This window comes from Diabrotica virgifera, chromosome 4 (assembly GCF_917563875.1).
Source record: "Diabrotica virgifera virgifera chromosome 4, PGI_DIABVI_V3a".
NCBI classification, from domain to species: domain Eukaryota; kingdom Metazoa; phylum Arthropoda; class Insecta; order Coleoptera; family Chrysomelidae; genus Diabrotica; species Diabrotica virgifera.
The window spans coordinates 47,035,246-47,047,104 of record NC_065446.1 but is presented as its reverse complement, the minus strand read 5'-3'; the positions used below and the strand labels follow the sequence as shown (position 1 = coordinate 47,047,104).

The 11,859-nt window shown below is 34.4% G+C and overlaps 1 protein-coding gene across 1 annotated transcript in view; it reads right to left on the bottom strand.

Annotated features, from left to right (window-relative positions):
* Positions 1-7,054: 7,054 nt before the first annotated feature.
* Positions 7,055-11,859, bottom strand: part of LOC126883500 (thyrostimulin alpha-2 subunit) — a 154,838-nt gene continuing 150,033 nt past the window's right edge. Inside the window, exon 3 of the mRNA XM_050649105.1 lies at positions 7,055-7,493. Coding sequence (XP_050505062.1) covers positions 7,234-7,493 — 260 coding nt within the window. The 3' untranslated portion in view covers positions 7,055-7,233. The remainder of the gene's footprint in view (positions 7,494-11,859) is intronic.

Below are 11,859 nucleotides of genomic sequence, written 5' to 3'. Positions count from 1 at the left end.
AATCCGTATTCACACATATAGAAATGCTACAGCTTTTAATTAAAGAAACACATCCACAAGTTATCTGCTTACAAGAGACAAATTTCACAACAAATAAAAAATACTCATTAAACCAATATGAGGCCTACCATAAAATTAGAACAAACGCTGGTAAAGCTAGTGGCGGCGTATCCGTTTATGTTAATTCACATTTGGAATCAGAGGAAATCCCCATACAATCAGAATTAGAGGTTGTAGCAGTTAAAATAAAATCTTCAACACAATATTCTATATGTAATGTATATATTCCATCAGATACCGAAATCACTGCCAAACAACTCGAAATGTTAATAGAACAAATTCCAAAACCCAGAATAATAGTAGGAGACTTTAATGCACATAGTACAACATGGGGATGTCTATCTACAGATAAAAGAGGTGATACTATAGAAAGATTTTTAAGCTTAACCGACTTTGTCTTGCTTAACACTATATAATCAAAATTTGCAGTATGTAGAAGAACATCGATTTTTGGGAATGATATTAGATACAAAACTCACTTGGAATACCCACATTCAACAACTTAAAAAATCTTGCATGCAAAATATGAACATTCTCAAAGTATTAGCCAATCAAAATTGGGGATCTGATACCACACAATTACTAAATATATATAAAACACAGATTCGTAGCAAGCTAGATTATGGATCAATAGTCTACAGTTCAGCTAAAGATAGTTTATTAAAGCAATTGGACATCATACAAAATACCGCATTAAGGCTTGCACTTGGAGCCTACAGGACCAGTCCAGTAGAGAGTCTGTATGTAGAAGCTGAAGAACCTCCTCTTTCAATTAGAAGACACAGGTTAAGCCTACAATATGCAGCGAAAATTGGAGCAAACTGTAATAACCCTGCTTACTCCTACACATTTTCTAACAATTTTCATTTAATTTTTGAACAAAAACCCTTTCTTTCTGCATCATTTAGTAAAAGAATTACAGGTTTCAATTTTCCGAAAGTTATTTCCAATGAAATAAACTACCCTCCTCCTTGGACCATAAAACTCCCCAAATGTAATACCAATCTTCTACTGTATCCTAAATCTGATACTTCATCACATATAATTCTACAACGGTTTCAAGAGATTAAAGACAAGTACAAAAGATATTACCAAATATATACAGATGCGTCAAAAACTTCTGAAATGGAAACGGTAGGCACAGCTTTCGTTGACGAAACAACTAAACATCAGTTCCAGCTACCTAAGGAGTCCTCCATATATTCCGCCGAATTATATGCCATATCTAAAGCCCTACAACATATATCAAACCAGCCCAAATTGGAAGCAGTCATTTTCACAGATTCTTTAAGCGCAGTACAAGGAATATTAAGGGTTTACCCAAACCACCCAATACTATGTCAAATTAAAATTGATCTAGAAGAACTTTACAGTAGGAATAAACGGGTAGAATTTGTTTGGATTCCATCTCATGTAGACATAATAGGTAATGAAAAAGCTGATCGGGAAGCTAAAGAAGCCTGCTATACGAATAGACCAGATAAAGAGCTCCTAGAAATTCCTCATTCCGACATTAAAATCACCATCAAAGAATTTTCAATGAGAATATGGCTCGAAAGATGGAAAAAACTTGACGACAACAAACTACAACGCATCAACCCAAATTTGTCACCAATAGGGATAATGCCACAAAAACGACGAGACCAAGTCATACCACACCGCTTGAGAATAGGACATACCAGATTAACCCACCAGTACCTAATGAAGAAAGAACAACAAAAACTGTGCTATGTTTGTGATATTCCTCAAACAATCGAACACATTATTGTTAGTTGCCCACTCTATCATCTGGAACGACTTCAAAGTGATTTACCAGGTGATCTGAAAAGTGCTCTGAACTATAGTAAATGTGATAAAGTGACTAAGTTTCTAAAACTAACTAAATTGTACAATCTAATATAAAAATAAGCTTAAGTTCTCAATTGTAATTAGTTGTTATAAGCAAACATCTGATTTTATGTACAATTCTTCCCCGCCAATAACCTTTCATGGTTGACGCGGTTTACTTAATAAAAAAAAAAATAATAATAAAGTTATTTGCCATAGCGAAATAATCTAAAAACCACCAAAATTGCCATAACACTATCTGGCTTCAAAACACGAGTTATTACCAACTAATAACTGAATAAAGAGAACGTAAATGGTGGTGCGCGATATGTTTTATAGTAGGAAGAGTCTTAATACGCCATATAACGTGAGTGGTTTCAGGCAAATACCACTGAGAACGTAGCAAAAAATTTGTTTGTATGTGGTTTCACAGTGAAACCAGTATAAAAAAAGTGTTAAGTAAAATGTCTGATCGCAAGTGCAACGTTACCTGCCAAAATATTTTGGATTGGCCGCTTTTGCAACGAAAATTACCTTGACCGCATATGCAACGACCGCATCTGGACCTATTTCATAAATAGCAGTCTGATTTTTGCATAAGAGTTTAATCTCTGTTCGGATGGTTTAAGTCTGTTCTGTCGGACAAAATAAATGTGCCGTTTTCGTGGTGTGACCGTTCCAGTTTTTTAACCTGTCCCACAATTAAAACTGCCCCTGTTCCAGTGTTCCCATATATCAAAGTTTATCCGACTAGACACGCTTAAGTTATTAACAAATTTTCAGCTTGCTATTAGTCAACTTTTTTCTCATACGCGGGATCCAGACCTATAAGCAAGGTTCCTACAGCATTTCGACCGCCATCTTTTTCTGTCCATCCATTCGGCTTCCTTGATGGCTCTATCTCGTCATGATGTGCCGTATATTTTCTTTCCAGGCAACTGAAGGCCTTCCCCTTCTTCTTCTTCTTCTTCTTTGTTGTGGTATGTAATTTAAAATTTTCTTTGGCCATCTATCTTTATTCGTTTCGTTCCACGTGACCATACCACACTAGTTGTCTCGTTTCAATTCTATCTACACTAGAATATACAGTATTTGTCCTTCTTCTAATATCTTCATTCCTGATGTGATGTTTTTTGGATATACCACACGCTCTACTTAGATAATCCATTTCTACTACTTCTATCCTTTTTCTATCTTTTTTTGTGATCTGCCACTTCTGCCCCATAAGTTATAATAGGCTCTATCAAGGTACGATAGATTGTCAATTTTGTTTTTTGTCTTATATCTTTAGACCATAGTAGAGAGCTTAGAATGTTTACCGCTTTTTGCCCTGCTGCGTTCTGTTTTCGATGTCTCTTTCGGTAGTCCCTTCTTTAGACATTATATAGATCCGAGATATTTATATTCTTTACATGTTTTTGTGGTTCTAATTTCTAAATCTGGATTTTCTTCATCATCCCCTATTTTAAGGAGATCATCCCCCTTATTATAAATCAGTTTAATAGTTATAATTATTATCTAAACTAAACTCTTACCCTATCCCCACTATTTACTACTAAAATCCTATCTATCAGACAGACATTTCTTCGTGAAGCAAGGGAGTGAACTTACTGCATTACATCCAATATATTCTGAGGTTCCTCAAGGTAGCGTCTTGGGACCGACATTGTTTCTCCTTTACACAGCTGATCTACCAAGAACAAGAACCACCACTGTAGCAACATTTGCTGAGGACACGGCGGTCTTGGCATCCCACACCAATCCGGTCTCAGTCTCAAAGAACCTGCAGACAAACCTGGATAAAATCCAAAAGTGGCTAAAAAGATGGCATATGGGAGTTAATGAAACAAAATCTACACAAGTGACATTTACTCTACGCAGAGAAACAGGTCCACCAGTAAAAGTCAACGACTGCTACCTCTCACAAGCTGACGATGCTAAATATCTTGGCATGCATTTGGACCGACCGATGACTTGGAAGAAACATATATTCACCAAAAGAAAACAGGTAGGCCTTAAATTTAGCAAAATGTATTGGCTGATTGGACGCAAATCTAAATTAGCATTGGAGAACAAAATAGTGTTGTTTAAGGCCATTCTCAAACCTGTATGGACATATGGTATACAACTTTGGGGAACCGCCAGTAATTCCAACATTGACATCCTTCAAAGATTCCAAAACAAAGTGTTGCGAATCATCGTCGATGCACCTTTCTACATCCCCAACAGGGTCATTCTACACGACGTCAAGTTGGAATCCATCAAGGAAGTGATCTACCAGTTCAGTGTTCGTTAAGGACATATAGACACCAATAATAGTATGGTATAGTTAGACCCAAACCCAGACATCCAAAGTGAAAGTTATCCTCCAACACCAAATTGTTCTATTTGGTCCACATAATGTACAGAAAAAAGTCACACCATTTTGAGCGTCGGGTTTGGGGGGCAGAGGGGGGAGAAATCGGTAAATTCGTAGTTTTTTAGGTTTTTCGTTAATATTTCTAAAACTATGCGGTTTAGCATGAACAACCTTCTATACAAAATTGTTCTACATTAAATTTAAAATAAAAAACATTCTATGCATAACCCTTCTAAAATGAACGGTTTCAAAGTTACGGAGGTGGTATAGTATAATTGGTCCAAAAAAAGGCCTAACCCAGACATCTAAAGTTAAAGTTTTCCTTTAACACCAAATTGTTCTATATGGTCCACATATTGTTCAGTAAAAAGTTACACCATTTTGAGCGTCCCGTTTCGGGGGGAGATGGGGGAGAAATCGGTAAATTAGTAGTTTTTTTAAGTTTTTCCTCAATATTTCTAAAACTATGCATTAGCGTAAAGAATGTTTTGTAGAAAAATGTTCTACATAAAATTTAAAATAAAAAAGGTTCCATACATAATTGTCACAAAATCAACGGTTCCAGAGTTATGGAGGGTGAAAAGTGGAGGTTTTCGATACTTTTTATATTTACCGATTTCTCCCCCCTCTCCCCCCCAAACCCGACGCTCAAAATGGTGTGACTTTTTTCCGAACATTATGTGGACCATAGACAACAATTTGGTGTTGGAGGATAACTTTCACTTTGGATGTCTGGGTTTTTGGTATAGTTATACCATACATTGCCCAAAAAATATAAAAAGTATCGAAAACCTTGACTTTTCACCCTCTGTAACTCTGGAACCGTTGATTTTATAACAATTGTGTATAGAACATTTTTTGTTTTAAATTTCTTGTAGAACATTTTTGTATATAACATTGTTTACGCTAAAGGATAGTTTTAGAAATATTGACGAAAAACGTAAAAAAACTACTAATTTACCGAATTCTCCCCCATCTCCACCCCAAACCGGACGCTCAAAATGGTGTAACATTTTACTGAACAATATGTGGACCATACAGAACAATCTGGTGTTAGAGAAAAACTTTTACTTTGGATGTTTGGGTTAGGCCTTCTTTTGGACCAGTTATATTATACTACCTCCGTAACTTTGGAACCATTCATTTTAGGAAGATTATGTATGAAGTCTTTTTTATTTAAAATTTAATGTAGAACAATTCTGTATAGAAGGTTGTTCATGCTAAACCGCATAGTTTTAGAAATATTGACGAAAAACGTAAAAAACTACGAATTTACCGATTTCTCCCCCTCTCCCCCCCAAACCCGACGCTCAAAATGGTGTGACTTTTTTCTGGACATTGTGTGAACCATATAGAACAATTTGGTGTTGAAGGATAACTTTCACTTTGGATGTCTGGGTTATGCCATCTTTTGGATCAACTATACTATACTATAAGTACTCCCATTGTCAAAAAACACTAAATTTAAATTTAGCTAGTTCTTTAAAGGAGATCACTCACTGGAGTGATACTCTACATGTGAATCTCACATTTGTCAAACAAACGCTTATTAACCTTCCGGCAGATTGCAGAATCCATTAGGGGTTATATATAGGGTGTCCCAAAAGTAGCGGAACCGTCGAATATTTTGCGAAATAAACATCGGATCGAAAAGCTGAGAAATACGTATTCAATAATTTTCAAAAATCTATCCAATGACACCAAACACCAACACCCACTACACCCCCTGGAGGTGGGGTGGGGGTAACTTTAAAATCTAAAATGAAAACCCCCAGTTTTTCTTGCAGATTTGGATTCGTTACGTAAAAGTAAGCAACTTTTATTCAAGACATTTTTTCGAACTGTGGATATATGGCGCTATAATTGGGAAAAACGATTTATCCTGATACTATAGGTAAATTATAGAAACGGTCTAATATCTCGAAAAATACACTTCCAAATGAGAAACCAAAAAACAGGTTTCTAATATTTTTCGAAAACCTATCGATAAATACCAAACATGACCACCACAATTCAAGCCACCCCCTGGATGTGGGGTGGGGGTAACTTTAAAATCTTAAATAGCACCCACTTTTTATTGCAGATTCGAATTAGTCATAAAAAATGAAGCAACATTTATTCGAAACATTTTTTAAAATTGCCGATAGATGGCGTTAATAAATCGTATTTTTCCAATTAAAGCGCCATTTATCCACAATTCTAAAAAATGTTTCGAATAAATGTTGCTTAATTTTTCATGACGAATCCGAATCTGTAATAAAAAGTGGGGATTTCTATTTAAGATTTTAAAGTTACCCCCCACCCCACCTCCAGGGGGTAAGTTGGAGCTGTTTAGTGTTATTCGATAGGTTTTCGAAAAGTATTAAAAACCTTTTTTGGTTTCTCATTTGGAAGTGTATTTCTCGAGATATTAGACCGTTTCTATAATTTACCTATGGTATCAGGATAAATCCTTTTTCTCAATTATGGCGCCATCTATGCACAGTTCGGAAAAATGTATTGAATAAAAGTTGCTTACATTTACGTAACGAATCCTAATCTGCAAGAAAAACTAGGGGTTTCCATTTGAGATTTTAAAGTTACCCCCCACCCCACCTCCGGGGATTGTAGTGGGCACTGATGTTTGGTGTCATTGGATAGATTTTTGAAAATGATTGAATACGTATTTTTCAGTTTTTCGATCCGATGTTTATTTCGCGAAATATTCGACCGTTCCCCTACTTTTGGGACACCTTGTATAAAAAAAATCTAAACTAAATAAATTAATATAAGTAATAAACAAATATTAAGGGATAATAAAAACTGCAGTAGGAAACAAAATTTAATGAACATAATTTCTACAATCAGTCAGTCAGTCAGTACAATATATACAGTAATTAAGAAAGTATATTGTAATTTTTACTTACGCCTAAATATAATCAATGAACTTTAAGTATGTTACATATAAATTTTGAATAAACTCGCCTTGGTCCTTTCCAGCAGTCGCTCTAATCTTTCTTACAGTGGTAACAAGAACATGTGACGGCCGATTTGAACGTGAATACTTTCATTCCTTCAACGCACATAACCTTTGCTAACACATTTTCTGTCTCCATTATATTGCAGCATTGGCCAACGGATGTTATCGGTTGGATAGTGGATCCTTTTATTAATGACGGTATAGCCCAACTTTCACAAAATCCGCGACAAGCGTTTGTTGTTATCACGAATTCTACGCAGTTTGGAATACTGACTTTTCTAGTATGACCTGTAACAATAGAGAATATGTTAAACAATGTCAATTATAAACAGAAGACTAGTGATGTGAGTCGAGAATATTTCCAAGCGAATATTCGCGAACATTGGAACGTTTCCGAGAATATTCGCCTAAAAAAATGGAAATATTCTCCTGACCGCGAATATTCCCGGAAACTTTCAATGGAAAATTCTCGAGAATATTTCCGAGAACTTTCGAGAATGTTTCCGAGAATATTTCCGAGAACTTTCCATAATATTTCCCAGAAATTTTTGAGAATATAAATCATTTTCATTAGGCATTCAGTGTGATGGCTGGTCAAATATAAGAAACCAATCTGTTATTAACTTTAAGGGCGTTTAGACGCCGCGATACATGCGAGCAATTTATTGTGACGATAAATTGCTATAATTTATTGATTTTTTAAAGCTGTTTAGACGCTGCGATAAATTGTTGCGATCAATTAAGTGGCGTTGAGGCGCCGTGATAAATCCGAGCAATTTATTGTGACGATAAATTGCTACGATTTATTGTTTTTTATAAAGCTGTTTAGAAGCTGCGATATATTGTCGCGATTGATTATAAACTAAAACAACTCGATCGTTACAATAAATTGATGCAATCCGATAGGTACCAACTCCAATCCAATTCCAATCCCGATAAATCGCTGCGATGTGCCGTTTACACACAACAATAAATTGAAACAACTTGATTGACATTAGAGATGCATCAAGTCAAACTAGTTTGATTTTACTCAACAAACTTGACTTGACTTGAAAATCAAACTTTTTGTATAAAAAAGTTTGACTTGACTTGATTTCGATATCTTTAGGTTTGACTTGAATTCAAACATCTTCAAACAGTTTGAAAAGTTTGAATATTACGCAACGTGTTTATTTTCAATTTTTAATGAGACCGCGTACGCCTTTATTTGTTCAGTGGCGGATCTACGGGGACATTCCCCCCCCCCCTCCGTAGGAAAAAAATTTTGATTTGACAAATTTCAATAAACATAGAAATGTATTAGATGATAATATGATATTTAAACGGCAGACAGACAAAAAACCCAATAAATACGATAGTTAGGATAATTAAAACTTATTTATACATATTAAAGCATATTTATACATTAATTTATTTAAAATGGTCAGAAAATAAAGCTGAAAAAATGGCAAAACTCTAGTTCATTTTCTATATTGAGCCGTTGTACGCTTTTGGTTTTTTAAGGGTGAAAACTACCCCTAATTGTAAAAAATTATAAAATAACATTTTAAACTTTAATATGGTCAACATTTGTTTTTTATTAGTGAAATAATGATTGTTTTATGCTTTGGGATATAATATTTCAACCCTTAAAACCACCCTTGTTGAAGCTATATATAAAAAAATTTATTTATCCTAAAAGAATGATTTCGGATTGCATCGATTTGCATAAAAATTTGGAATTAGGATTATCTCATCCTGTACTTCATATTCTATCTATATCATGCTCAAGGGCGTTGATTTTTTGAGGGGTGTAGACTAACCCTATTTGTCAAAAATTATATAAAAACATTGTAAACCTTAGAATTGGTAAAATTTGGTTTTCATTGGTTAAATAATGATTGTTTTATGCTTTAGAATATATTATAATATTTTAACCCTTAAAAACCACCCTTAACAACATTGCAATTTTTATAAGTAATTTAATAGATATATACAAAAAAATCCAAAAACCTGTACAAAAACATTTATTTACACAATAATACGAATTTACAAATACAAATACAAATAGTTTTTTAAACATCTTCGTCGATATCGATATTATATCATCTTCGTCGTTTTTCCAATTTTCGGGCTATTCGAATTAAAAAAAAAACAAAATTCGTTTTATAAACATACAGCTTCTTCATTTTTGGTAATAAAAAGTTTTTTTTTAAATAATTTGGTAGGGTATTTTGAAGAGCTACAAGAATATGTAAATTAAATTCCGTAAGATTTCTTAGTTTTTGAGTGGGGTAAGTTTAAAGAGCTCGAATAAGGGGGGTGTTATTCACTGTACAGAATATCTATGCACAGGAAAATTATGGTTATTAAAAAAGCTATAATTTAGTATTCTATAATTTTTTTCGTATCTTCAGTAGTTAGGTAGATATTTTGAAGAAAAGGGTAAAAAATACGAAATTGCAAAAAATCAGTTTATATTTAAACTCAAATTTTTATAAAATTAGGCCTTCTAAATATGTTAAACTTCTTGGGTGTATTGATAATACATATTAAATAGAATTACAGAAAAGTGAATATCAATTATAATTGGATAGTTAGGGAGTTGTTTTCACTGATTTTTTCGTAGAAGTAGGTACCGACGTTATTTTGATCATAAGTCGCTTAATTTTTATGCTAGAAACTCTGTTTCTTTTTTTTTTAAACGTCTAATTGTATACTTGAAAAAATGTTTGGTAAGGTGTTCTTGAAACATGCAAAGTTTTCCCGTTATTTAGCTTTAAATATTTCAAATTATGCATTTGATGAAAAGAGCTAAGATTTAACATGCAGTATCTCGGTTTATGTTTCTTCTTCTTCTTCAGGTGCCATCTCCGCTACGGAGGTTGGCAATCATCATAGCTATTTTAATTTTTGAGGCGGTAGCTCTAAATAGTTGTTTTGAGATGCATCCAAACCATTTTCTCAGGTTCTTCAGCCATGAAATTTGTCTTCTGCCGATGCTTCTTCTGTCATCTATCTTTCCTTGCATTATGAGTCGCAGGATGCCATACTTCTCGCCCCGCATCACATGTCCGAGATACTGTAGTTTTCTTTCTTTAATTGTAAGTTTAACTTCCTTCTCTTTACCTATTCTTCTCAGTACTTCATTGTTCATAACTCTATCTACCCAGGAAACCCTCATAATTCTTCTATAGGTCCACATTTCAAAGGCGTTAAGTCGTCTCATTGTCTATATATTTAACGTTCTTGATTCCAGTCCATAGTATAGTACATTGTATACGTAAGATTTACGTACACATATACGTAACGTAGTCATTATTCTCGGTTATAAGTGTTTCTAGGTAAGTGTACTTTTTACTCTTTCGATCTGCTGGCCCTCTACTATCAAGATTTCGTTAGTATTATGGTTGTTTTTACTAATTTTCATAAACTTCGTCTTTTTGATATTGAGAGAGAGTCCGTACTCCCTACTACACCTTACTATTTTACTCATGACTATTTGCAGGTCTTGTAAACTATCGGCTATTATTACTGTATCATCTGAATATCTGATGTTGTTAACTAAGACTCCATTTACTCTTATGCCAACTGTTTCATCTTCCAGAGTTTCTCGCATTACCTCTTCAGAATAAGCGTTAAATAATACAGGTGATAGTATGCAGCCTAGCCTGATTCCTCTCTTTATTTCCATTCCTTCATATGTTTCTTTTTCAATTCTTACTATTCCTCGCTGATTGTAATAGAGATGTGTTATTAGTCTTAAATCTCTCTCATCTAGGTTTTTAGTTTTTAGAATTTCCATTAGTCCGTCATGTTTTACTTTATCAAACGCTTTATTGTAGTCTATAAAACAGACGTAAAGGGAACGGTTAACATCCAAACATCTCTGTGTGAGCACGTTGAAGGAGAATAATGCCTCTCTGGTACCCATACCATTGCGGAACCCATATTGAATGTCACTAATATCCAGCTCCAGTTTAGAGTGTATTCTGACGTGGATAATTTTCAGCAGAATTTTCAAGATACGTGACATTAAGCTTATGGTTCGGTAGTCACTGCATTCTTTGGCATTCACTTTTTTTGACAAACACACAAAAGCTGATGTCAACATTTCTCTAGGGATGATTCCCGTAGTATAGATAGCGTTGAACAGTTCTACTATTATGTCCAGGTTTTTCTCGTTGACCAACTTTATCAGCTCGCTAGGTAATTCATCTGGACCAGCAGATTTATTGGTATTCATAGAGTTTATTGACTGACTAACCTCTGATTTGGTTATCTCTGGGCCTACATCTCCGGTTTGGCTATCTAAGGATGTACTAGCTTCTCTCTGGTCATGAAATAGTTCCTCGATGTACTCTTTCCATCGTCGTAGTTTTCGTTCTGTCTCCATTATAATATTTCCGTTTTTGTCGAGCAATATATTTGAGGTTCTTCTATTTCCTATTCCGGCTAGTTCTTTGACTTTTTTATGTAGGTTGAAGTTGTCATATCTGTTTTGAAGTTCTTCTATTTCTTTACATTTTTCAGAGAAGTAGGTCTCTTTAGCCTCCCTAATTTTTCTTCTTATTTGGTTTTGAAGCTGTTTATAGCGGGTCTTATTAATTGTTTTGTTTTTTCTTCTTTCATTCATCAACTCTAGAATTTCCTCCGTCATCTATTCTTCTTTTTT